Below are 26,970 nucleotides of genomic sequence, written 5' to 3'. Positions count from 1 at the left end.
TGTTTTGATCTTGCTGTCCAAGGGATTCTCAAGAGTCTTCTCCAGCACCACAATTCAAAAACATCAGTTCTCTGGTGCTCAACATTCTTTATGGTTCAACTCTCACATCTGTACATGGCTACTGGGAAAACCAGTTTTGACTTTACAGACCTTTGTTGGAAAAGTTATGTCTCTGCTTTAGGCATGGATAATGCAGGACAGGGCTTCCCTGATAGCTCAGTTGGTAAAGAATCTGCCTGTACTGCAGGAGACCCTGGTTCGATTCCCAGGTCAGGAAGATCCACTGGAGACGGGATAGGCTACCCACTCCAATATTTTTGGGCTTCCCTTGTGGCTCAGCTGGTAAAGAATCCGTCCACAACGTGGGAGACCTGGGTTCGATCCCTGTGCTGGGAAGATCCCCTGGAGAAGGAAAGGCTACCCACTCCAGTATTCTGGCCTGGAGAATTCTATGGACTGTACAGTTCATGGGGTCACAAAGAGTCGGACACAACTGAGCAACTTTCACTTCACTTCACCTCAACAGAGGACAGTGAAACGCACTGCCATCATGGGGGATGCGTAGGCAACCGTGGGAGGCAGGGATGTCCTCCTTGAGACTCAAGGGATGAAGAAGGGATCAAACAGACAAGGTGTGGGTGGAACAGCATCCCAGGTGGAGGGAATAGCATTGGGAAGCAGTGTGAAGAGAGCTGGTCTTCAGTTTCACTCCATCTCTCACATAAACATTCAACTTGCCTGCAAGTCAGTCTACCCAGAGCCCACCCACTTCTGGGCCATCTCCACGGCCCCTCCCCAACTCAGCCCAGGCATCTCCCACTGGGCCAGTGCAGGGTCTCCTCCCAGGTCTGCAGGTTGGCACCATCAGACCCCACCATCTGTTCCCCCACATCAGCCAGAGCAGGCTGAAGTCCCCACCAAGCTTGGCCTCAGTCTTTTTTTTTTTTTAAATTTTAGTTTTGGCTGTGCTAAGTCTCTGTTGCTGCAGGTGGGCTTTCTCTGGTGGCGGTGAGTGGGGGCCACCCTCCAGCTGTGGTGGCCTCACTTGTTGCGGAACACGGGCTCTCGGGCACGCAGGCTTCAGTACATGGGCTCCGGAGCGTGGGCTCATTAGCTGTGGCACATGGGTTTGGTTTCTCCGCAGCATATGAGATCTTTCCGAATGAGGGATCGAACCTGTGTCCCTTGCATTGCAAAGAGGATTCTTGACCACTGGAGCACCAGTGAAGCCTGGCCCCTGTTTGAACAGCCCCCAGGGTCCAGTCCAGCCTGGTGGTATCTTGAAGAGGACCTGCCTTGCCAATCAGATCTCGTTGGCATGGGGGTGGGTAGGTTGCTGGGGCAAGGCCTTTATTGGAGGGATCTGGGGCTTCCCTGATGATTCAGTGGGTAAAGAATCCACTTGCGATGTAAGAAGAGACCCAGGAGATTCAGGTTCAATCCCTGGGTCAGGAAGATCCCCTGGACAAGGTAATGGCAACCCATTCCATTATTCTTGCCTCAAAAATCCCATGGACAGAGGAGCCTGGTGGGCTACAGTTGAAAAGGTTGCAAAGAGTTGGACATGCCTGAGCAGCTAAACACCCAAGTCCAAGATAGTGGACGAGTCAACTTCCACTAGACACTGAGCCTCAGTACACGCTCACTGCAACACACCAGTAAGCTACATGACACACCCCAGGTGCCAGGACAGTTCCAAGGTCAAAAAGTGGGTGGTGGCCCAATTCCTGGAAATTCCCACCTCCTTCCCGCAAGTAGCTAGAATGCTCCTCCTGCTTATTAGCCTATGAAATTATCTACCCCTCTAAAAACTGACAAGCCCATCCCCTGGTCCCGGTCTTGCCTTCTGAGATGGCTTCTACTCTGTGGAGTGTGTTCTCTCTAAATAAACCCACTTCTTACCTATCACTTTGTCTCTCACTGAATTCTTTCCGCGAGGAGGCAGTGAGAACCTGAAGTTCATTAAGTCCTGAGATCAAGTGTGTGATCTCAGTTAAAAGATCGTGGCTTCCAGTCCCAATCTGAGTTATGTGGTTTTGCTAAGGCAGGGTTCATAGTCCCACGTGGAATCAACTCCTACAAGGGTCTGGAGCTTAGTACTGACCACAGCCCTCACAAAGCAGACAAGGAAACAGAAGCTGAGAGGTTGAGAGATTTACTGTGGGTCACACCGCGTGACCTGGATTGGAACCTGACTGGTATTTATCTTTTTAAAAAAATATTTATTTACTTATTTGGCTGCGCTGGGTCTCAGCTGCAGCACACTGGAGCTTCAGTCTTTGTTGCAGGCTCTTTAGTAGAAAGGTGAAAGTGAAAGTTGCTCAGTCATGTCCGACTCTTCGCGACCCCATGGACTATACACAGTTTATGGGGTTCTTCAGGCCAGAATACTGGAGTGGGTAGCCTTTCCCTTCTTCAGGGGATCTTCCCAACCCAGGAATCGAACCCAGGTCTCCTGCATTGCAGGCACATTCTTTACCAGCTGAGCCACCAGGGAAACCCAAGAATACTGGAGTGGGTAGTCGTAGGATGCAGGATTTTAGTTGCCTCATGTGAACTCTCAGTTGCGGCATGTGGGACCAGTTCCCTGACCAGGGATTGAATCCAGACCCCCTGCATTGGGAATGTGGAGTCTTAGCCACTGGACAGCCAGGGAAATCCCCCAACTGGTATTTAGAGAAAACCACTTTGGAGTCAGGCTCCCTGGGCCACAGATTTGGAAGGACAGATCTGAAACTGATTCACTGGCTGAAATAGGGCAAGTCACTCTGCCCCTTTGGGCCTCAGTTTCCTCATCTGTACAAGGGGTATGTGACAGCACCTGCTTGCGTGGAGGGAAACAGCAGGTACAAAAGCCCTGAAAGAGAGCTGCGCCCTAACGCTTAGAGCCATGTGGAGAAGGCAGGCAGCCGGAGTGCTGTGATTATGGGAGACAGTGGGAGGAGGGAGGGGCAGGCTGGTGTCATGATCAGAGCCAGAGCCTTTGTGGCTGCCGCGAGGACTTTGGCTTTTACCCTGAATGAGGTGGGAGCCATGAACGAGATTCTAAGCAGAGGAGGGACCTGATTCCAGTGTTCCCTGGCTCCTTCTGACCATGGAGGCGTGAGGGCAGGAGCGGGAGACCAGGTAGGATGAGGCCTGGGCTGGGAAGAGGCAGAGAGGAGTGGTGAAACCTGCCAGTCTTTGCTCACCTTCAAGCTTCCAGCCCAGCAGCTCCCAGCAGCCTGAAGGCAAGGCGGGGACTTGAGCCTGCCACACTGCAGGTTGCGTTGAGGGTGGGGTGAGGCAGGGAGGGATGGGTGGGGTTACACCTGGCGCCTCCCAAGCCAAAGTGGCTGGACAACTGGGGCAGGTGTGTGGGCTGCTGACACACTTGTGCACACACCACAAGCCAGGCTGTGCCCTCAGGAGCCTGGGGCTACAAGGCAGGGCTACAGTGTTCCCCCACCATCCAGGCCCCCCTCCTGTGGGCTCAGGATCCGACACTGATCCACTGGGCAACTGGGGCAAATCACTGTTTCTCTTGTTGTTCAATCACTAAGTTGCGTCCAACTCTTTGCGACACCGTGGACTGCACACGAGAGGCTCCTCTTTCCTCCACTACCTCCTGTAGTTGGCTCAAATTCATGTCCATTGAATCGGTGATGCTATGTAACCATTTCATCCTCTGCCTGTTTCTTTGGGCCTCATCTGTAAAAGGGAAGGGGTATTGCCAGCACCCATTCGCAGGAATGGGCTTCCCTGGTAGGTCAGTTGGTAAAGAATTCACCTGCAAGGCAGGAGACCCTGGTACAATCCCTGGGTTGGGAAGATCCACTGGAGAAGGGATAGGCTACCCAGTCCAGTATTCTTGGGTTTCCCTTGTGGCTCAGCTGGTAAAGAATCCACCTGCAATGTGAGAGAGCTGGGTTTGATCCCTGGTTTGGGAAGATCCCCTGGAGCAGGAAAAGGCTACCCACTCATGGACTGTACAGTCCATGGGGTCACAAAGAGTCGGACACGACTGACTTTCACTTTCACACACAGGACTGGAAACAGTACGTGCAAAGGCCCCCAAGGTACAGCTCTTCCCTAGTGTGATTCAGTCCCCAATTCTACCTAGGACATCTTCTGACCAGGGCTAGAAGGGCCTTCAGAAGGAGGCACCTGTCCATGCAAAGGCGGAGAGGTGAGCAAGAAGCTGGATATGCAGATGGTAAACGAGGGCTGGAGAACTCCTCTAAGACTGCTGCAGTGGGACCGAGACAGGAACCATTGGGGAGAGATCTGAGACCACATGTTGGCCGAGACGTCCCCACATCCTCCTTCCACTGGAGGCGGCCCCATGGTGCAGCCTCCCCGACTGGCTCTTGCAGATCCCACCACCACGTCCTGTGTCATACCTCTTAGTAGGCGCCTCGGAACCTGTCTGGACCCCTCTGCCGCTCTCACCACAGACTGTGCTGTGCTAAGTCACTTCAGTCGTGTCCAGCTCTTTGTGACGCTACAGACTGTAGCCAGCCAGGCTCCTCTGTCCATGGAATCTCCCAGGCAAGAATACTGGGGTGCGTTGCCATTTTCTACTCCAGGGGCTCTTCCCCCAGCCAGGGATCCCACCCGCAGTCTCTTGCCTCTACTGCACAGGCAGGTGGATTCTTTACCACTTCTCCACCTGGGAAGCCCGTGCCTCAGTTTTGTTCAGTCGCTCAGTCGTGTCCAACTCTTTGCGACCCCATGGACTGCAGCACACCCTGCCTCCCTGCCCCTTACCATCGCCAGAGTTTGCCCAAGTTCATGTTCATTGCATCGTTTATGCTGTCCAGCCATGTCATCCTCTGATGCCTTCTTCTGTCCTCGATTTTTCCCAGCATCACGGATTTTTCCAGTGAGTCCTCTGTTCACATCAGATGACCAAAATACTGGAGCTTCAGCTTCAGCATTAGTCCTTCCGGTGAATATTTAGGGTTGATCTCCTAAGATTGACTGGTTTGATCTCCTTGCTGTCCAAGGGGCTTTCAGGAGTCTTCTCCAGCACCATAGGTCGAAGCCTTCTGCCTTCTTTACGGTGCCTCAGCTTACTCGTCTGTAAAATGGAAGAAACGATAGGTCTCCCCCAACCCCACCTCCGTTCACCCCCTACCCCACACAGGAGAACTACAGGGCTTTGCTTAATAAACGCTGGAGATGATACTTATGGTGTTTATAGAGACTGCTAGCCAGAGGGCAGAAAGAGCATCCGCAGGGGAGGGAGTCAGAGACCCCCGCCCCAGTCCCTTGTCTTCTCCTCCCCTGCCCACCTCAGAGCCTCAGCTCCCCCAGCTCAGCCCCGAGGGCACGAGAGCGGCCCGGGGGACCCGCGCCCCTCCGGCCGGCAGGGGCAGCACAGAGCGGCCCGGGACACCCGGAAGGGCCCCGCCCCCGGCCCGGCCCCGCCTAGCCCGGGCTGCCCAGAACCGGGAGGCGCTGCGGCGGCGGCGTTCGCGGCGGGGACGGTGCGCGCGGTAGGGGCGGCGAGGCCGGCGGCTGGACGCGCGGGGCGCCATGGCGGCCGCCGAGCGCCGCGCCTTCGCGCACAAGATCAACAGGTAGAGCGGCCGTCGGGCCCCCTCCCGGGCCGCCCCCACGTGTCCGAGCCCCGCCCCGGGGCGGCCCAGCCCTCCCCCGCCTGGGCGCCCCTCATTCAAGCCCCTTGGGTCTTCGCCCGGTCCGCCCGCTTCCTCCGGCCCGGGGGGCGCAGGCGTGGGGAGGTAGGGAGGGCGGCGGGGGTCGGGACTGGGGGTCATGTCGGGGCTGCGGGCGCGATGGTGGCGGAGGTCCGCCCTCGGAACCGGTGGGACGCGTGGGGGTGTGTCCGGGGGCCTTCCTGGAGGAGGTGGCTCCCGCGCCTCCTCACCAGCTCCTGGCCGATTCCCGGCCCTCGAACCCCAGGGCGTGGGAGTTGGGGGGCTCTTTCCATCCCATCTGTGCCTGGTGTGGGGCGGGAGTGCACCAGGCGCCGGAATTTGGGGCCGGGGATAGCGTTCCTGGCGGCCCTTGAACCCCCTCAGGAAGTTTCCCGTGCTCTCCTCCCCGCCAGGGTCCCGTGCCCAGTTGTCTGGGGCGGGTGGGGAGGTGGGGAAGGGGACAGCTGTGGATGTCCCCCCGCCCCCAGCCCTGCTTCAGGCTCTCCTAGCACCGCCTGGACGCGCTGGAGATGGATGGGTGATTGAATGGAAGGAGTGGGGGCTGGGGACAGAACCAGCTGGTGGGCAGACGGGGGAGGGGACGGGCGCCAGGCGCTGGGGAATCCGTTTCCGTGGCCACTGGAGACTGTAAGAGACTCGGCCCGGGGAGGGGGATGTCGGCCTCTCTGGGGCTGAAGCGCCTCCCCCCCCGCCGCTCTGGTCTGTACATCCAGTAGCGCATTCAGAATCTGCTGGGGGCAGGGAAGCGGTTCCCTTGTATTAGGGCCGGGACACCCCGTGTGTCCAGCACTGCCCTGATGGAGCCTCCTGATGCCCCCACCCTTGGGGGCAGATACAATGGGGCAGACAGAGGAGAAGCCGGATACAGTAGATTACATGTTAGTGGTAAGCAGTGTGGGGACATACCAGGCAGAGATGGGAGGTGATGAGTGTGAGCACTACTTTAGACCTGGGAATCAGGGTCAGGAAGGCCTGGAGAAGAAGATGACATGTAAACAAAGATCTGAAGGAGATGAGGGAGGGATCCATGCCCGGATATGGGGGGAAGGGCATGTGCAAAGGCCCAGGGGCAGAAGCAGCCAGGGTGTGTTTATAGATATCTGAGGCCAGCCAGGCTTCCTTGGTGCCTCAGATGGTAAGGAATACACATGCAATGTGGGAGACCTGGGTTTGATCCCTGGGTTGGGAAGATTCTCTGGAGGAGGGCATGGCAACCCACTCCAGTCTTCTTGCCTGGAGAATCTCCATGGACAGAGGACCCTGGTGGGCTACAGTCTGTAGGGTCGCAAAGGGTCAGACACAACTGAGCGACTAAGCACATAGCAGGCTGGAGCAGAGTGAGAAAGGGGCTGTGGGAACGGGTTGCACAGGGCTTGTGGGTTATGGGGAGGAGTTCAACTTTTACCCTGGGTGAGGTGGGAGCCATGGAGAGTTCAGAACAGAGGAGGGACGCTGTGACCTGGTGTCTGGGCGCATATCAGTTGGGCAGTTTTTACCTTCTGCTATCTCTGTGTCTGAATTGTCCCTCTGTCTTGGACCTTCGGTGTTTCTGAGCCTGGGGAGGTTATTACTGTTTCTTCGCCACTGAAGTCCCTGTGTCCTTGCGTCCTGGCTTCCACTCAAGTGAGAAGCAGAGGCCCTGGGTTTTGCCCTGGGAGATGGATACTGTAGAGCTCAGGGTAAGAAAAGCATAAAAAGGTCTTGGGGCTGCCATGTTGTCGTTGTTAGTTGTTAAAGTGAAAGTGAAGTCACTCAGTCGTGTCCAACTCTTGCGACCCGTTAACTGTAGCCCACCAAGCTCCTCCATCCATGGGATTCTCCAGGCAAGAATACTGGAGTATTCATTTCCTTCTCCAGGGGATCTTCTCGACTCAGGGATCGAACCCAGGTCTCCCACATTGCAGACAGATGCTTTAACCTCTGCACCACCAAGTCGTGTCTAACTCTTTTGCCACCCCATGGACTGTAGCCCGCCAGGCTTCTCTGTCTATGGGACTTCCCAGGCAAGAATACTGGGGTGGGTTGCCATTTCCTTCTCTGGGGGATCTTCCCAACCCAGGGATCAAACCTGTGTCTCCTGGATGGCAGGTGGATTCTTTACCGATGAGTCAGATTCTACCCCACCACCGGGGAAGCCCTGGGGCCCTAGTGAACCACAAAGAAATGGCGCAAGTCTTCCGGCCACCCTCTGACAGGGTCTGCAGAGCAGCGTAGTGGGCGCGCAGGTGTCTGCATGCTGAGACCTAGGCCTGTATTCATCTCCTTGTTTGCTCAAATCATTCATTCCATAAATGCCACATTAACCTGAATGTTAGACTGTCCCCCATGTTCCTAATGAACAGGCTCATTTAAAACGAAGATTTGTAGGGACGACTTAAAAATACAAACTCATATAGCCAATGGTTAGGACTCCAGGCTTCCACTGCAGGGGTCATGGGTTCGATCCCTGGTCTGGAACTAAGATCCTGCAAGCCATGTATCCAGAAAACAAAAGTGATGGTCATTGTCACCATTCCAGGTTGGATTTTATTTTAAAGAATACAAGTGAAAAACAAAAAAGAACATTGTGTTGCATACAGTAACATTTGTCCATATTGTTTGTGCTCAGTTATGTCCAACTCTTTGCAACCCTATGGACTTCAGCCCATCAGGCTCCTTTGTCTGTGGGATTCTCCAGGCAAGAATACTGGAATGGGTTGCCGTTTTCTTCTACAGGGGTTCTTCCTGACCCAGGGATCAAATCCACATCTCTTGCATCTCCTGCATTGAATTGTCTCCTGCATTGCAGAAGGATTTACCATTTGAGCCACCATGATGGATGATATGCGTTCAGAAAAATGTCAAGTTTAAAAGAGTAATTATGAAACAAATTCCAGGACTTCCCTACTGGCCTACTGGCTAAAACTCTGTGCTGCCAATGCAGGAGGTACAGGTTCCATCCCTGGTCAGGGAACTAAGATCCCACATGCCTTGCAGTGCGGCCAAAAAATTGAAAAAAAAAAGAAAGAAAGAAAGAAAGAAACAAATGCTGTGGAAGAAGTCACTTGGATCAAAACAGGGGCTCTCTCTACCTTCCTGAGCCTTCCCACTCTAGCCGCCCTCCCAGGTGATCTGCACGTGGTTCTGCTCCTTAGGGAACTACCATGCTGATGGCTGCTACTATCGTTTCCCCACCTGCATTATAATTTCTTCATTTAATTTGGCTCCCTGTCTGCTCTGAGTTGGTTTTGCCTGTTGAGAACATCCCATAAATGGAACCGCATGGAATGTCGAGTCCTCTGTGGCAGCGAGATGTCAGGAGAAGGGCTCACCTGTGTTGCGGCTTATAGTCAGACGCATCACTTTCCATCTTTGCATACTATTCCCTCTGCTTGTGTGTCCTCCATCTTCAGTCAAGGAACTTGTGGGTTGTTTCCCTTTGAGGTTGTCACGATCAGAGCTACCATGAACATTCTTGGCCATGTGTTTCCTCCTGAGTATCTACACCTCAAAGTAGAATTGTTGAATTGGCGTGTTTTCAACTTTGCTTGTTCATTTACAGATGGTTTTCCAAAGGGATTCCCCCAGTAGCAGATGAGAATTCCTAATCCTTGGTGGCACGCATATTATTTGCCTTCAGATTTTGCCAGCACTCATATTATTTGCCTTGCCAGCGCTCACTGTTCGCCTTTAAATTTTTCTGCCAGTCCAGGAGGTGTGTGTATAGGGTGGGATATGAAGAGGAATCTCTTTATGGTTTTATTTTTCGAATTTTATTTTTGGCTGCACCGCGTGGTTTGTGGGATCTTAGTCCCCTGACCAGGGCTTGAACGCATGCCTCCTGCAGTGTAAGCGCAGAGTCCTAACCACTGAACCACCAGGGAATTCCCTGTGTGTGTGTGTGTGTTTTAAGATTTTTAAAATTTATTTACTTATGTGTATTTTTGTCTGCGCTGGGATCTTTGTTGCTGCTTGAGGACCGTTCTCTAGTGGTGGCGAGCAGGGGCTGCTCTGGAGTTGCAGTGCTGTGGCTTCTCTTGTTGCGGAGCACAGGCTCAGTAGTTATAGCACACGGGCTTAGTTGCTCCGCTGCCTGTCGGACCTTCCCCGATCAGGGATTAAACCTGTATCTCCTGCACTGGCAGGAGGATTTCTTTTCTTCTTTTTTTTTTTTACCACTGAGCCAAGAGAGCCCTATAGTTTTGTGTTTATTCATTTTCTTCCCTCACTTTTTGCAGACTTCTGTCACATTCCAAGGCTTATGTCATTCCTATTTCTGGTTGTATCATCCTCCTTCCCTGTAAGAGTAGACCTCTGTTAATCTGACCAGCCCTCTGGAGAGGTCCACAGTCTCGCCTGAATTCCTAGCGATGCCACTGCTTCCTCTTTCCCCTCAGGCACCTCTTTAGAGTCACATCAGGTTGTCAGGTTTTCACCTTAGAAAGATTGATCTCATCAATCAAATTCTGAGACCCGTTCCTGAGAAAACCCACTAAATTCAGCTCAACATTTTGCCTGCCTTTTTGTAATGTGGTCCACGGGGAACATCTGAAGCACGTCTGATATGGGAGTGAGACAGAGGAGTGGGTAATGACTCCAGGTGAGGGTCCTGAGCATCCACGAGGGTGGGGCTGTGCTTAGTGAGACACAAAGGATGGTGGGAAGGCAGGTTATCTGTGTGTGTGTAAGTTGCTAAGTTGTGTCTGACTCTTTGCAATTCCATGAACTGTAGCCTGCCAGGTTCCCCTGTCCATGGAATTCTGCAGGCAAGAGTATTGGAGTGGGTTGCCATTCCCGTCTCCAGATTCTCTGTATGGGCCCGGTTAATCTGTATAGCGTAGATTTGAAGATTGGTCGGTGTTCAGATGGTGCTGAAGTCTGAGACTGGCTGGGACCACTCTGGGGGCAGGTAAAGGGCAGGTGTTCTGCCGTCTCTGTTCTCGGCTCTGCTCCCTGTCACGGGCGCCGTGGCATGCCTGACGCTGAAGGACTTTGACCCCCAGCTGACCAGGCTTCTATTCTGGGTGCTGCTGTGTGACCCCGGGTGCCTCATGACCCCTCTCTGAGCCCCACTCACCTTTGGTTTACAAAAGCAGGGTCAGAAATTCCAGTTTCCCAGGATGCTCTTTGAGGCAATGTGGTGACAGCAACTCTTAATTAAACACTTACTGTGTGCCAGGCCCTATGCTCAGAACAGCTCAATAAGAGGTGGGTACCAGGGTGGCACAGTGGTAAAGAACCCCCCTGCCAACTCTGGAGATGCGAGACACATGGGTTCTATCCCTGGGTCGGGAAGATCCCCTGGGGAAGGAAATGGCAACCCACTCTAGTATTCTTGCCTGGGAAATCCCACGGATAAGAGGAGCCTGGTGGGCTACAGTCCATGGGGTGGAAAGAGTTGGACACGACTTAGCAACCAAACAACAACAAATACCACTAAGCCCAGAGGCCTGGAGAAGAGGTGTCGTTCACCCCTGCTCGCCCAGCTCCAAGTGCAGAGCTCTGCGACTCGGTAAACTAGTTCCCGGGGCCATGCCATTGTGGACTCAGTGGTTTCCCACCCTGGGGCACTCACTCCAAGGCCAGTGACCAAATGAAGCTGGACGTTCAGCCCCCGCTCCCCTCCCTGCTTTGCAGCAGCAGCTGCAGAACAGCTGGGCCCAGGGCATAGACAGGTTCCCTGTTCCAGCATCTTTTGTAAATCACCCCCAATCCTCTGTGCCCAGGCTTTCAGAGGAAGCGGCCGGGACTTGGGGAATTTGAGGACAAGTCTAAAGAACCTGCTTGCAGTGCAGGAGACCTGAGGTCCATCCCTGGGTGGGGAAGATCCCCTGGAGAAGGAAATGGTAACCCACTCCAGTGTTCTTTCCTGGAGAATTCCATGGACAGAGCAGCCTGATGGGCTACAATCCATGGGGTCACCAAGAGTTGGACGTGGCTGAGCGACTAACACTTTCACTTCCCCTGATTTTTAATATCCTTTGAAATTCCTGCAAGCTAGTCTTACCTCTTTGCCTCCCACCCCCCCATCCAATAGAAATAGTTGACACAGAAAATAAATAGAATCCAGGGTCAGAGAAAGAAGGAGGCTGGGGTCTCACATCGGAGAGCCCACGTTGAATCAGGGTCATGGTCGAGTTCTGTTTGACCCACACAGATTTGAATTCAGAGGCCTCCAGACTCTGCTGAAGCTCCCAACTGACCCCACCCCCACCCCACACGTGGGCCACATTTGCAATCCTTAGCACTTTTAATTTCTTTTTGTTTCAATGGTTTAAAAAAATATTTATTATTTTTTCTTTGGCTGCACCGGGTCTTACTTGTGGCAGTTAGGATCTTTAGTTGCGGCATGTGGGATCTTAGTTCCCCAACCAGGGATTGAACCTGGATTCGGAATGTGGAATCTTAACCACTGGACCCCCAGGCAGTCCCAGGCATAACTTTTTATTAAGCAGATTTCCAAACAATGAGAAAAGAGAGAAGCTGGAGTGATTGAGGCCTGAATGTCCCACAGTTGCTTTCTTGATTTTAAGAGACACTGAGGCCCAGAAAGATTGTCCCACCTGCCCAAAGCCACACAGCTAAAAGATAAGGGGCTTCCCTCAACTTACCGTAGATTTAGGCAAGTTGGACTGAGAGGGAGATCAGAAAAGATTCACTCATTCCATCCAAAAAAAAAAAAAAACAACATTGATGGGAATTCCCTGGCGTTCCAGTGGTTAAGACTTGGCGCTTTCACTATCAAGAGCTTGGGTTTGGGGAGGAACTAAGATCCTGCAAGCAGTGTGGCATAGCCAAAGAAAATAATTTATTGAGCACCTACTGTGTGGGGTCCAGTGCCAGGGCCTTCATGGGGACAGCACAGTCCTAGTCTTGTTTGTACAGAGCCCTCGGGGAGCAAGGGTCTCTAGGCCCGGAGCACAGAGTCCAGCCTCAGAGCCTTGGCACCCACTGTTCCCTCGCCTGGCTCACTTTCCCCCAGATAACAGCATGGCTGTCCCTTCCTGCAGGCTCAGCTGAAGGAATTGAGAGTTTGGGGAACCCCTTCCCCTACTAGATCTGTTCCCAATTCTTCTCCTCCTTCCCCTCCTCCTTCTCCCATTCTGGATCTCTCTCCCCTGTGGGTCTTGCCCCTTGACCCTCAGTCTGTGCTGTGACTCTGAAGGCCAGCGTGGATGCAGACGGCCCAGGAAGGTCACTGCGCTGACCTTGGTGGCTGGGTTGTGCTCCAGGAGTCATGCTGGCCTCTTACACACCATCAGCCTCAGTCTTAGACCACTGATAGGGTGTGTGTATGAACACCAGGCCCCCTGCTCAGCTCCACTGCTCTGTGAAGGCAGGGCAGCTCCAGATGGGTAAACTGAGGCTCAGGGGCAGGAGTGACTCGTCTAGTAAGGGTGGAACGGGGCTCACTTTCCAGATAAGGGGGTGGAGTGGGCAGAGATCCCCTAGATGAGGACATGGAGGCCTTTCTGCAGATCTGGGAGCCTGTCCTGGTGGGAAGAAGAAAGAGTGGGGATCAGTGACCCCCAGGTGCTGCCCAGCTGCAGTCCCCTGCCCCCCTTATCTGTGCTTGGGAGAGGAAACGGGGTGATGTGTCTGCCACAGCCTTGGGGGCACCCATGCTGAGACCTGTGCATCCTGGATCCTGGGTTCTCTTGGCCGGTGGCTGGATTTTTTTTTCTTTCCACAGCCTGGGTTTTCCTCTCCTAGTATGAATCTGTGGGCCCCAAAGCCCCAGTTCCCAGGGCCCTGCTGCCCAAGTTTTCCTGCCCCCTATGGTCCCCTTCCTGTCCCCGCAGGACGGTGGCTGCCGAAGTGCGAAAGCAGGTGTCCCGGGAACGCAGCGGCTCTCCCCATTCCAGCCGGCGCTGCAGCAGCTCCCTGGGGGTGAGTGTTTGGGAGGTGCTCCCCGACCCCACCTGCTGTGGGGGAGCTGAGGCTGGGAAGGGCCCAGCTGTGGCAGGGGAGGGGGGTCCCAGTGAGTGTGATGGGGAGGCTGGCTGGTCCCCCTCTGCAGGGAGCAGCCCCGTGGGTGGTCAAGTGGAGAGAGGTTCAGCCCCTCAACCCCTCACACACACACAACCACCCCCACCCCACCCACCCCCACCCCCTGTGCCCACACCTCCTGCTGTCTAGACTGGACCACCCAGCTGGGAATGCTGGGGAGGGAGGTCTGGGGAATGGGCAGCTCTTCTAGCTGCAGTAAGGGAGGGGGTGGGGCTCTCTTGCCCCTAGGGCCTTAGGAATTGTCTCTTTCTCTGCTGCAGTCCCCAGGCCTTTCCTTCCACCAGGAGTTTCCTGCCCTTCCAGGCACAGGGTGTGATTTCCTGCCTGGAAAGAAGGCCCGGCCCAGCTGGGGTGGGGGTGGAACGGCTGAGGTCACTCACTGCCCCCTGTGGCTCCTCCAGGCCCCCTGTGGCTCCTCCAGGGCCCCTGTGGCTCCTCCAGGCCCCCTGTGGCTCCTCCAGGGCCCCTGTGGCTCCTCCAGGCCCCCTGTGGCTCCTCCAGGCCCCCTGTGGCTCCTCCAGGGCCCCTGTGGCTCCTCCAGGCCCCCTGTGGCTCCTCCAGGGCCCCTGTGGCTCCTCCAGGCCCCCTGTGGCTCCTCCAGGGCCCCTGTGGCTCCTCCAGGCCCCCTGTGGCTCCTCCAGGCCCCCTGTGGCTCCTCCAGGGCCCCTGTGGCTCCTCCAGGCACCCTGTGGCTCCTCCAGGCACCCTGTGGCTCCTCCAGGCCCCCTGTGGCTCCTCCAGGCCCCCTGTGGCTCCTCCAGGGCCCCTGTGGCTCCTCCAGGGCCCTCCCACCACTCCCAACACCCTCCGTGGCCCCCACCACCCTCTTGATTGTCCGAGGCCAGCCCAGGCTCACACTCAGCCTCCAGCCCCCAACCCCAGGGCCCAGGTCACAGCCACTTTGCTCCATCTCAGGTCCCACTGACCGAAGTCGTTGAGCCCCTGGATTTTGAGGATGTGCTTCTGAGCCGGCCGCCGGATGTAGAGCCTGGGCCTCTCCGGGATCTGGTCGAGTTTCCAGCTGATGACCTAGAGCTACTTCTGCAGCCCCGGGAATGCCGCACCACGGAGCCCGGTATCCCGGAGGATGGGTGGGTTGAGCCCCACACCCTCCCTGTCTGTATCCCCACGCGGCCTCTGTACCTCACATCAACAATCCCTCTCCCACCAAGCTCCCGAAAGCCCTGAGTTCAGCTTCTGGCTTGGCTGTGTGACCTTAGCCAAGTCCCCTTCCCTCTCTGAGCCTTTACCTCTGTATCCCCGAAAAAGACAGAAGGACAGGCCACTGGAGAGATTTAACACTGGGTCCTGCTTCTGTGTGGGGCTTCTTTGATGGCTCAGACAGTAAAGAAACTGCCTGCAATGTGACAGACCTGGGTTCGATCCCTGGGTTGGGAAGATCCCCTGGAGGAGCGCATGGCAACCCACTCCAGTATTCTTGCCTGGAGAATCCTATGGACAGAGGAGCCTGTTGAGCTACAGTCCATGGGATTTGCAAAGAGTCGGACATGACTGAAGTGACGGACGCTTTCACTTCTCTGCTTTTGTTTACCCTTTTTGTATTTTGTGCAGAAAGATGGATGCCCAGGTGAGAGCTGCCGTGGAAATGTACACTGAGGACTGGATCATTGCCCATAGGAGGTGGGTCTGACTCGGGGGCAACTCAGGGTAGAGAGGCCAGGTCTGAGCCCAGAGGAGCCCATTGTCTGCCGCTGTTGCCACTCCTCCTGGTTATCCGCCCACTGTCCCTGCAAGGGTAGGTGGACTTGTGCAGCGGCATGTCCGGTGGATGGATGGCCCTGCAGGCATCACGTGGGCCTTGTGGGTGTGTCAGTCAGCACCTCGGGGAGCCCTGGGGAGCCCTCATCTCTGCTACCCTCTCATCCTCCTAGATACCAGCACCTGAGTGCGGCGTACAACCCCATCACCACGGAGACTCAGCGAGAGAGGCAGAAGGGGCTCACCCGCCAGGTCTTCGAGCAGGACGCTTCTGGGGATGAGAGGTCCGGCCCCGAGGACTCGGTGAGGGAGCCCTGGCAGGGGTCACTATCGGGGGCGGGGATGTGTGTGCACGGCCTGCCTGAGGCTTCAACTCTTAATCCTCTGTGATGGGCAATGACCTGAACAGCCTCCATCCCCACAGGAAATGTATCAGCCCTGTAACTGAACAGTTAAGAATCATAATTATCAGCATTTATGAAGTGCTTTTTTTTTATTTTTTTAAGTTACCCAGTCATGTCCAGCTCTTTGTGACCCCATGGACTATAGCCTGCCAGGCTCCTCTGTCCATGGAATTCTTCAGGCAAGATACTGGAGTGGGTAGCCATTCCCTTCTCCAGGGGATCTTCCCAACCCAGGGATCGAACCCAGGTCTCCTGCACTGGAGGCAGATTCTTACCATCTGAGCCACCAGGGAAGCCCTATTAAGTGCTTGGTGTATACTAAATGTTTTTACACTTGTCCTCTTTCATCTGGTGAAGCAGGGCAACACCCATTTTGCAGATAGAGAAATTGAGGGGGCTGTTCCCTGGTAGTCTAGTGGTTAGGATTCAACTAACCATAGCTATCACTGCTGTGGCCCAGTTTTAGAACCTGGTTGCAAGGAACTGAGATCCTGCAGGCTGCCCAGTGCAGCCAAAATTTAAAGAAAAAAGAAAAAAGAAACCAAGGCATGCCTGGCTTGGTAGACGGCTTTCATTGGCCTCTTGAGTTTTGGACCTGTATTTTGTCAACCAATATTTATTGAGCGCCTGCTTTTACCAAGAATCATATAATTACTGTTATTGTTTCCATTGTTAGCTGTTTATGAATGTGGTTGGGGAAACTGAGGCCCTTAGCTATTGGGGTTAGAGACCCAGGGTCACAGAGCTGAGCTGGGATTTAAACTAGGGTAATCTGCTTCTGGGGGCTTCCCTGGTGGCTCAGCAGTAAATAACCTGCTTGCCAATTCAGGAGTGTGGGTTCAATCCCTGGGTCTCAAAGATGCCCTAGAGGAGGAAATGGCAACCCACTCCAGTGTTCTTGCCTGGGAAATTCCATAAACAGAGGAGCCTGGCGGACTCTAGTCCATGGGGTCACAAAAGAGTTGGATACCACTGAGCAACTCAGCACCAACAAATCTGCTTCTGACCAGAGCTGAGTCTAGAAGGTCTGGCAGATCTGGGCTAGTAACAGCCCCAGTGAGAAGAACTCTCCATCCCCTGGCAACAGTGAGCAAAGTCCTCAAAGGCTCTCATTGGCCCAGCCCAGGCAAGGGCCTGGGCTGACTTTGTTGTGTTCCGATTGACCCAGGCAAGGGCCATGTGATGCCCAGACTAGGAAGTAGCCTTCCCAAGCATAGTAAAGGGTGATACCCATTTTGCAGATGAAGAAACTGAGGCATGGCAAGCTTAGTAGAGGTCCTTCACTGGCCAGCTGAGTCTTAATTTTTTCAACGGATGTTTTTTGAGTGTCTACTTTTACCAATAATAATCATATCTCCAGACAGAAGTTTCTAGAAAGAAGGTCAGCAAAGCCCTCAGGTGACCCTTGTCATGGTGACCTCAGCCCCTGGTCCTGAGCATGCCCATTCTCCACTGGCAGGATGACCCCCGACACTCCTCAGGTTCCCTGGACGACACCCCACGAAGCAGTGGTGCCTCTGGCATCTTCGACCTGAGGAACTTGGCGGCGGATTCTTTGCTACCCTCCCTCCTGGAGCGCGTGGCCCCAGAGGACGTGGACCGGCGTAATGAGGCATTGCGGCGGCAGCACCGGCCCCGCGCCCTGCTCGCGCTCTACCCCGCCCCCGACGAGGTGGGTGCCCGCTCAACTGCACAGCCCCTGAGATCAGTGCACAGCCAACTGATGTGTGTCCCTATGTGTGATCCCAGTGAGATTTCCTGGGTGCCTAATGTATACCCTGCATTTTAATTCAGTAGCTCTTATTGGATTCTCCTATGTTGTATACCCCTGTATTTATCCAGCCAGCATTTATCGCGAACTTACTATATGCTGCTGCATTTACTCAGCCGATATTTATTGTATGCCTACTGTATAGTCTTTAAACAAACGGCATTTAATCAACCAGCATTGGAGAAGGAAATGGCAATCCACTCCAGTACTATTGCCTAGAAAATCCCATGGACGGAGGAGCCTGGTGTCCATGGGGTCGTGAAGAGTTGGACACGACTGAGCGACTTCACTTCACTGTTCATTAAGCACCTATTATATATGCCTGTATTTATCCACCTAGTGTTTATTGGGCACTCACTGTGTTGTTCAGTCCCTAAGTCGTGTCTAGCTCTTTGCGACCCCATGAACGATAGCTCGCCAGGCTTCCCTGTCCACTGTCTTTTGAAATTTGCTCAAACTCATGTCTGTTGTGTTAGTGATACCATCCAACCACCCCATCCTCTGTAGCCCCCTTCTCCTCCTGCCCTCAATCTTTCCCAGCATCAGTATCTTTTCCAATGAGTCAGCTCTATTTAATGACTATTACTTATTATATATCCCTTTATTTTTATCTACCCAGCATTTATTGGGCTTTTACTGTATACTCATATTTATTCAGTCAGTGTTCACTGCATGTCTACTGTATAGTTTTCTATTGAAGCAAACAGCATTTGAGCAACTAAGTTATTGAGCGTCTGTTTATATCCAACTAACTTTTATTAAGCACCTAGTATATATATCTGTGTTTTAATTCAGCCATTTAGTTAGTGCTTGCTGTATAGCCCTATATTTATTCAACCAGTTCTTACTGGGTGTCTAGTATGTATGTCTAGTCAGCATTAATTAGATACTTTCTGTATACATCTATGTTCGTTCAACCACATTATAATAGGTACCTACTACATACCTCTGTATTTATCCAACCAGGATGTGTGAGTGCCTGTTACATAGCAGCCACTGGGGATACAGCCATAAACAAGATAGACCCAGTCCCTGCCCTCTGAGTTCAGTCTGGTGGAGAAGAGACCTCCCTACAGGAAATGACAACCCAGAGTAGTGCCATGATGAGCCGTGTGTCGTTGTCCCTCACGGCTTCCCAGGTGACATTAGTGATATAGAACCTACCTGCCAGTGCAGGAGATATTAAGGGATGCTGGTTTGAGCTCTGGGTCAGGAAGACCTCTCCCGTCTCACCTCCCCCGGAGGAGGGCATGGCAACCCACTCCAGTATTCTTGCCTGGAGAATCCTAGGGACAGGGGAGCCTGGAGGGCTATGGTCCATAGTGTTGTAACGAGTCGGACACAACTGAAGCGACTTAGCACACACGCACGCACATTGTCCCGCTCACAGCCCTCTGTGTCCCAGCCATGGGGCCCCCTGCATCAGGGTCTGGTGAGGACCTGGAGTGTCAGATACCTCCGGGTGGAGGAAGGCTTCCTGGAGGAAGTGCCAGCTAAACTGTGACCTGCTGATGAGCAGGTATTGGCCAGGCCAGGAGGAAGGGAGAAGGAGGGCATTCCAGGCTGGGGGAACAGCATGTGCAAAGGCTCAGAGGCCAGGGACTGAAAGCTTAATCAGGTTGAGGGTAGAGCTGGTCTCAGGCCACACGTTCCAACCCCTCCCTGGAGGATGTGTCCCAGCTGCCCCTTTGGCTCTTGGCAGGATGAGGCTGTGGAACGCTGCAACCGCCCAGAGCCACCGCGAGAGCACTTTGGACAGAGGATCCTGGTCAAGTGTCTGTCGCTTAAGTGAGTGTGCTGATCCGTCCCTCCCTTCAGGCACGCGAGGGGGGGCCATGGGGGATTACGGTGAGGCACACAGTCGGCACTCACTGTGCGAGCCATGCCATTACTGTGTGCAGCCCTGAGACCACGGGGACCCCCCCATAGACTTTCAGGCTGGGAAATAAGACTTCTTTCATTATTCAGAGCCACTAACCCTAAGTTCCGGTTGTGTGCCAGCCTCAGTTCTCAGCCTTCCATGTTTATTTTTTCTTTCTATATGTATGTGTGTGTGTGTATTTTTTATTAAAATTTTTTAAATTTATTTTAATTTTTTAAAAACTTCGGCTGTGCTGGGTCTTCGTTGCTGCACTGGCTTTCTCTAGTTTCGGCGGGCAGGGGCTCCTCTCTAGCTGCCGTGCTTGGGCTCCTCATTGTGGTGGCTTCTCAGGTTGCAGAGCGTGAGCTCTAGGCGCACAGGCTTCCGTGGTTGCCGCACTTGGGCTCAGTAGTCGTGGTGCACAGGCTTAGTTGCTCCAGGGCATGCGGGATCTCACCGTACTAGAGATCAAACCTGTGTCTCCCGCACTGGCAAGCGGATTCTTTACCCCTGAGCCACCAGGGAAGCCCTCCACGTGTATTATCTCTGACCTTCACCACAACATCACGTTGTGGGTACAAGTGGGAAACTGAGGCATAGGGAGGTGAAGTCATTGTGCCCAAGATCACAGTGACTTGTGAAGCCAGAGTCTGGCCCTCGCCCAGTCTGCAGCTGACACCCAGGCCAAAGGGGGCGCTGGTGACCCTGGGCCTGGCTTCTTGCTGCCACAGCCCCCTCCACATCGGCCCTGGGGAGCAGCCAGAGTGCGTGGGAATGGAGCGGAACAGGATGTGGCCTTGGACCCAAGCCCGGCCCTGCCCCTCCCTACCCTGAGTTCCTGCCTGGATGGAGGCAGGAAAGGGAGGCCCCATCTGGCCTGAGGCTGTGGTGGGCCTTAGGCCGCCTGCCTCCAACACACAGGCTGGGAACCAGCTCTGTAGGCTCATTCAGTCATTCAACCAACAGTGAGCGTCTACTGTATGCAAGTTGTATAACTGGGATGACCACAGGGGGCTCTCTAGGTGGGAGACACAACACACAAAGATCTGGAGAAAGGAAAAATGAGGCCAAGAGGTGGGTGGGTTTGGTCCATGCAGGGCAGTGGTGAGCCTCAAATTTAAGGTTTTTTTTTTTCTTTTTCTTTTTGGCTATGCTGGGTTTTGTTGCTGTGCCTTGGCCTTTTCTAGTAGCATCGAGTAGGGGCTACTCTCCAGTTGTGGTGCTCAAGCTTCTCATTTTGGTGGCTTCTTGTTGTGGAGCATGGACTCTAGAGCGTGGGCTCACGAGTCGTGGTGCACGGGCTTCGTTGCCCCGTGGCATGTGGAATCTTCCCGGACCAGGGATTGAACCCGTGTTCCCTGCATTGGCAGGGATTCTTATCCACTGGACCACCAGGATAGTCCTCAGTTTCCCCTTTTGCAAAATGGGACAGGCCTTTCCTACAAGTCCTTAGATGGTGCTTCTTTGTGACCCAGTGGGAATCAGATGCCCTCCCCTCCCAGTGCACCAAGGCTGAGCTGGACCTCAAGAGGGAGAGGGCATATGGAGATGGGAGGGTCAAGATCAGCCGCTGCCAGAGAGCCCCCACTCATTGCAGGTTCGAGATTGAAATCGAGCCCATCTTTGGCATCTTGGCCCTATACGATGTGCGAGAGAAAAAGAAGGTAGGAGCCCCTTTCTTCCCCTTCCTCCCACCTGCTCTTCTTCCTTGCTGCAGGGTGATGGTCTTCCTGGGGGTGGTGGCTCAGCTGTTTCTTGTGTCCCTAGATCTCAGAGAATTTCTACTTTGACCTGAACTCGGACTCCATGAAGGGGCTACTGCGGGCCCACATCACCCATCCTGCCATCTCGACCCTGGCCCGCTCTGCTATCTTCTCTGTGACCTACCCCTCGCCTGACATCTTCTTGGTCATCAAGGTATACCAACTGGGGCTGGCAAGGGGTTGATCATGGTGAAGGCCACAGGTGAGGTCCCTGCTCTCACAGAAGAAGACATGTCACCAAGAATGGTGAGCAGAGCTATCATGGGGGAAGCCCAAGAGGAAGCCTGAGCCCACAGGGAGCTTCTGAATGAACCCAGGTGGGGAGAAATCACCAAGGGCTTCTTGGAGAGGTGACAGCTGAGCTAACACCCATGAGTAGGCAGCCTGGGGAGAAATGGCATCCTGGCACATGTGGGAAGACATTTAAAATGGTGTTTGTTTTTTTTTTTTTTGGTTGAGTTTTTCAGCTTATTAGGGGTGGGAAAACTTAATTGGTGCATGGTTTGGGATTTTGTTTCCAGGAGTGAGCTCAAATTTCCTTTCCCCAGATGTTCAGTTAGTTTTTGATCAATTAATTAATGACATTAATTGGACACCTTCAGGCAGGCACTGCTTCCAGTCAGTCATGCTTCACAAGGATTCTGGCCTTTGCTCCTCCCAGCCCAGGAAGGTGGGGGTTGGGATGGGGCCCATTTTACAGATGGGGAAGCTGAGGCACAAAATCCAGAAGGAATGTGCTCAAGGTCCCACAGCCCCCAAGTGGTCAGGATTAGAGTCCAGGCCTAGAGCCATGCTTGGAGTGGACTTTGCTTATACTAAGAAATAAAGATATAAACATGGGAGGAAAAATGGAGTCGGGTTTGGGGGCGGGGGCAGCTAGTTATGCAGGCTGACAGCTAGCACTCAGTCCAAGGGATAGTGGGAGCCGTGGGAGGTGTTGGAGCGAAAGCCCTAGCTGGGTGGAATGTTTGGGTGACGGTAAAGGTCAGAGAGATTGGGAGTGAGGTGGGGAGGGTGGGGTCCTGGCAGCACCTCACCGGGCTTGCCCGCCCCTCAGCTGGAGAAGGTGCTGCAGCAAGGAGACATTAGCGAGTGCTGCGAGCCCTACATGGTGATGAAGGAGGCGGACACAGCCAAGGTGAGCGTGGGAGGCTGGGGCGAGCGTTGAAGGGGTACCCCCGCAGAGCAGATCCTGGATTCAGCAGGCCTGGGACACTGAGCTTGTCGGGGGTGGGGTGTGTCGGGGGTCTCCTCCCAGAACAAAGAGAAGCTGGAGAAGCTGCGCCTGGCGGCTGAGCAGTTCTGCACCCGTCTGGGCCGCTATCGCATGCCCTTCGCCTGGACGGCTGTGCACCTGGCCAACATCGTGAGCAGCGCCGGCCAGCCAGACCGGGACTCAGACTCAGAGGGCGGTGAGGAGGCGGGGCCGATGGGCCAGGGGCGGAGCTACCAGGGTGGGGAAGGGGCGCCCTCTGCTGGCCGGACTAGGTACCAGGCCTGAGTGTGCAGTGTCTTGGCTCCCCGCACCCTTCATTTCTGTCGCTCCATCACTGTCTCCCCTAGAGCGCCGACCCGCCTGGACTGACCGCCGCCGTCGGGGACCCCAGGACCGGACGAGTAGTGGGGACGACGCTTGCAGCTTCTCTGGTTTCCGCCCAGCCACACTAACCGTCACCAACTTCTTTAAGCAGGTGTCGTGGCTGGGGGTGGCGGGTGGGCAGGGGGCTGAGAGAGGGGGACCCCACACACATCCCCATTTCCCTCTTGCGGCCGCACGATCCCTGGGGATCCCCAAACCCCTCAACCCTGGGTCACTGGGGCGGGTTCGTGCAGGAGGCTGAGCGGCTCAGTGACGAGGACCTCTTCAAGTTCCTGGCTGACATGCGGCGCCCGACATCCCTGTTGCGACGCCTGCGTCCTGTGACCGGTGCGTGGTGTGCCCCGTGCATGAGACGTGTCACTCATGTAGTCACTCAAACCCGTATCTGCTGCGCCAGATCTTGGTGACTGTGATAGACAAAGCCCTGACTTCAGGGGTGACCTTCCAGTGGGGGCCAGAGATGAGAAGCAGAATAAAGAAGACAGGTAGTGGGTCAAACGGGGAATGTGGGCAGAGCTCCTCAAAGATGGGAGGCCGCAACGGGAGTTAAGGGTGACTTCCTGCCACAGCACCTGAAAGATGGAGCCACCAGAGGGCATTGTGGGAGGGTCAGAGCCCTGACCTGAGCTCAGAGTGTGTGGGCGGGGCAGGGGACCCCAGGTGGAGACTCCCAGGAAAGTGCAAACTGGCTCCCCCTCCCCAGCCCAGCTCAAGATCGACATTTCCCCGGCCCCTGAGAACCCTCACTTCTGCCTCTCCCCGGAGCTGCTTCACGTCAAGCCCTACCCAGACCCCAGGGGCCGGCCCACCAAGGAGATCCTGGAGTTCCCTGCCCGTGAGGTCTATGCCCCCCACACCAGCTACAGGTACAACCTCTGGGGCAGCCGGGCACTTGAATATGGGGGTCATCATGCGGAGTAAGGTCTGCTTCCTCCCCTCCAACACACACAGACGCTGGCCTGAGATGCCACTGTTGTGCTTTAATAGGGGATGTATAGGCATGAAGGGGCATATCCTTCCTCCACCCCTCCTCGACCGTCCATGTTCTCTGCCTGCATCCCCGCCTGCTTCCCTCTCTGCTCCGTGACTGGAAGCAGGGCCCAGCGCCCTGGCTGACCTCAGCGGATGGGCAGCTCCTCCCTATGTGGGGGCCGCATGGGGCAGGGCTGTGTCCCTCGGTGCATGACTGGTCCTCAGTTCTGCCCAGGCTCAGGCTCAGGCTGGGAGCGCAGCCATGTGGAGTCTGGGAAGGAGGTGAGGCTTAGCCAAGGCACAGGGATACCCCTATTCTGCTGCCCTCGCGCACCTAGACCCCCGCCAGGCTCACCTCTCCTGAATCTGTCTCAGCCGCTGCTGCTGTGCCATCATCTCCTGCTTCTGTCGCTGCACATGACCCGTGAGGACCCACACGATGTGGTTCTGCTCATCTGCATGGGCCTGTGGGTCAGGACAGAACCCTCAGCTGGGGGCCCCCTCACCTCCCATCCCTGGATTCTGCCCAGAATCTCCCGCTTCCCACTGTATCTGTGTGATCCACAAGCCACTGCCACTCCTTGGCCTCAACTTTCCCAGCTATAAAATGGGGATGAAATAGGAGTCCATCTGTGGGATTGTTCTGAGCATGATAGAGATTGTGATGATTTAGTCGCTGAGTTGTGTTCGACTCTTGCAACCCCGTGGACCATAGTCCACCAGGCTCCTCTGTCCATGGGATTTTCAGGCAAGAATACTAGAGTGGGTTGCCATTTCCTTCTCCAGGGGATCTTCCTGACCCAGGGATCGAACCCGTGTCTCCTGCATCACGAGCGGATTCTTTACCTCTGAGCCACCAAGGAAGCCCATGATAGAGATTATTAGAGGGTATAAAACAGTGCTGGGTGCATCACAGGTGCTCCAGAAACGCTCCAGTTTGCATTTATTGAATAACCACTATGTGCCCCATCCCAGCTTGAGGATTTTATCTGCACTGAGTCCCTGGCTCTATTTTGAGACATAGTTGTTGTTCTTATTTACAAATAAGGCAACTGAGGCATGGGAAGGCACATGGCTTTTGCCCAGGGTCACATAGCATAGAGGCCAGGGTACCAGAAGCCTTAACTGGGTCTGGGGGGTCTGGGGGACAGAAGGTTCAGAAATGAGGTCAGATTGTGAATCGAGGTCTTGATTCCCCCAGGGCCAGGAACCCCTTACCTTTAAGGCCTCGAATTCTTGGCGGGCATGGCCCAGCCACACGCCCTTCAGTTGAGCTTCTAGCCGCGTCATTTTCTCCCACAGCACCTGCTGTCCCCGGGCCATCTCCCCCAGCGCCTGGGCTGTGGCCTCTGCCTGCAGCTTGAGACCATCCTCTTCTATCTACCAATAGATGGTGGATGTTAGTAGGATGACCTGCTGAGATCAGCCTGATCTTAACATTGGAAATCCTGTATTCCAGGAACCCCCTCACTCCTGGGAAAACCCCAAAGGTCAGCCCAGGCATAACTCCACCACAGACTCCTACCCACCCCACAACACCCCAGCTGCAGTGCCCACCTGCATCTCCAATAGACTCGCACGTAGCTCTTGGGCTGCATCCTGGCCCTGGCTGACCTCCTTCCCCAGGAGCCCCAGCACCTGGCCATAGAGGCTCAGGCTGTCCCCGGCCTTTGTCAGCTGTGCCTCCGTGGCCTTGTACACCCCGTTGAGAGCCTGGCTCAGCTGCAGGGCCCCGTGGAAGAGTAGGGTCAGCTCCTCCTGCTGCGCTGGCTCTGAGCCACTCGTGAAACCCACCAGTGCCGGCTGGGCCGTCGTTGCCAGGGCGCACAGCAAGCACAGCACAAGCACGGGCATGGCTGGAGGGCTGGGGAGGGTGTGGCTACAGCCCCAGAGGGGCTGCCTTTTATGCCTTAACACCCCCACCTTAACTTCAGGTCAATCGTTAACCAGCCAGCTGGGTGCCCCGTGTTGAGCAAGGGCCTGGAGGTGGCACCACAGTTGCGTCAGGCGGATGTCCAGCCAGCCACGCTGGAATCACGCTGGGAGGGGCTTGGGGCCAGGTGTGGGCTGGGGCACTGGTGAGAGGATAGGCCCAGGCCTGGCTGGAGAACCCTACGGCTCCTAGCCTCCGTTTCCCATCTGTGGATGGGCACAACAGTAATGACAATAACAGTGAGGCTTTTATGCTCGCCAGTGGTTCACCCAGAACTGTCCCGCTGCTATTACACAGTAGCTGGTCTCATAACCTTCTCAAAGCCTGCAATGCCCGAGTCTTTGTTGACCTGGTTAAAAGCTAGGGGAGCAGGTGGTAGAGATCCTTTCAAGGCCACACAGCCTGACTCCAGGACCTCCATGTGCCCTGGATCAATGCTCACTGCTGTTTTTTTCCCTGGATGACTGTGGGCAAGTGCTTCTGTTTCCCTGCCTGTGACTGTGAAATGGGGGATGATGTGAGGTTCCCCCCCTATAGGCTACTGGTAAGAAATAAATGAGTCGTTTCACGTCAGGTGCTTAGAACAAAACCCGACACACAGTTGGCCCCGCATTAGTGTTTGGTGCAATTATTGACATTATTGTTGCTTAATATCATTGATAATGACAAAGGCTCAGCTGGGAGGCTTGATGCCCTCATTATATAGTTAGGGAAGCGGAGACCCAGGGCGCTGCTGGGGCATGTACAAGCTTACTCTGGAGGAGGGAGGCAGAACCCTGACCTCAGCCCTGCTCTTGCCTCCAACTCTCGCCTCCATTTCCCCAGCTGAGAGAGAGGCCATATAACTCCAGGGGCCTCTTCTGAGGGAAGGGGCAGTCAGGCTCCTGAGCTGGATGAGGCGTAGGTCAGCCTGGGCCTGAGCACCTGTGTGTCTCCTCTGCCTCACCGTGCACCCTCAGTGGCCCTGAAGTCCCTCTGTATTCCCACCCTCTGTCACTCTGTTCCCTCATCTGTGCTCTGAATGGTACCTGTCTATTGCCCGCTCTCTGCGCTCACATCGCCCGCCTGCTGCCCATCACTGTCCCTGACCCAGCCCTCCGTGTCCCGGTGGGGTGGCCACTGTCCCCCAGGCTCTCTGTCCCTCTGACGTGGACATGCCCCTGCCCCCGCAGGAGCCTGCTGTACGTGTACCCACACAGCCTCAACTTCAGCAGCCGCCAGGGCTCCGTGCGCAACCTCGCCGTGCGAGTGCAGTACATGGCAGGCGAGGACCCCAGCCAGGCCCTGCCGGTCAG

General features: G+C 54.9%; 2 protein-coding genes across 13 annotated transcripts in view; one reads left to right on the top strand and one right to left on the bottom strand.

Annotated features, from left to right (window-relative positions):
* Positions 1–5,405: 5,405 nt before the first annotated feature.
* Positions 5,406–26,970, top strand: part of DOCK6 (dedicator of cytokinesis 6) — a 48,752-nt gene continuing 27,187 nt past the window's right edge. For all 9 annotated transcript variants that reach the window (XR_011257182.1, XR_011257181.1, XR_011257183.1 and 6 more), the window contains exons 1-15: positions 5,406–5,564; positions 13,445–13,532; positions 14,568–14,743; positions 15,225–15,293; positions 15,545–15,674; positions 17,235–17,447; positions 19,249–19,334; positions 21,005–21,071; positions 21,175–21,324; positions 22,228–22,308; positions 22,429–22,582; positions 22,734–22,861; positions 23,004–23,097; positions 23,474–23,636; positions 26,848–26,965. Coding sequence is in view for 6 of the 9 variants with exons in the window: in XM_069591140.1 (XP_069447241.1) it covers positions 5,521–5,564; positions 13,445–13,532; positions 14,568–14,743; positions 15,225–15,293; positions 15,545–15,674; positions 17,235–17,447; positions 19,249–19,334; positions 21,005–21,071; positions 21,175–21,324; positions 22,228–22,308; positions 22,429–22,582; positions 22,734–22,861; positions 23,004–23,097; positions 23,474–23,636; positions 26,848–26,965 (1,761 nt within the window). In the remaining 3 variants the exon portion in view is untranslated. The remainder of the gene's footprint in view (positions 5,565–13,444; positions 13,533–14,567; positions 14,744–15,224; positions 15,294–15,544; positions 15,675–17,234; positions 17,448–19,248; positions 19,335–21,004; positions 21,072–21,174; positions 21,325–22,227; positions 22,309–22,428; positions 22,583–22,733; positions 22,862–23,003; positions 23,098–23,473; positions 23,637–26,847; positions 26,966–26,970) is intronic.
* Positions 21,605–25,723, bottom strand: ANGPTL8 (angiopoietin like 8). 4 transcript variants are annotated; one of them, XM_069591141.1, is made up of 4 exons: positions 25,300–25,723; positions 24,961–25,122; positions 24,098–24,207; positions 21,605–23,342 (listed from the first exon to the last, which is right to left on the bottom strand). In XM_069591141.1, the coding sequence occupies exons 1-4, from the start codon at positions 25,594–25,596 to the stop codon at positions 23,291–23,293; spliced, it is 621 nt and encodes a 206-aa protein (XP_069447242.1). In that variant the 5' UTR covers positions 25,597–25,723; the 3' UTR covers positions 21,605–23,290. The 4 variants fall into 4 exon arrangements, with proteins under 4 accessions (XP_069447242.1, XP_069447243.1, XP_069447244.1 ...); XM_069591142.1 differs by having other exon boundaries at positions 21,605–23,177; positions 25,300–25,614; XM_069591143.1 differs by lacking the exon at positions 21,605–23,342 and adding an exon at positions 23,731–24,013 and having other exon boundaries at positions 25,300–25,677.

The sequence above is a fragment of the Ovis canadensis genome, chromosome 5, assembly GCF_042477335.2.
Source record: "Ovis canadensis isolate MfBH-ARS-UI-01 breed Bighorn chromosome 5, ARS-UI_OviCan_v2, whole genome shotgun sequence".
In the NCBI taxonomy this organism is placed as follows: domain Eukaryota; kingdom Metazoa; phylum Chordata; class Mammalia; order Artiodactyla; family Bovidae; genus Ovis; species Ovis canadensis.
Note: the sequence above shows the minus strand (reverse complement) of the source record. Positions and strands in the feature narration are given on the sequence as shown.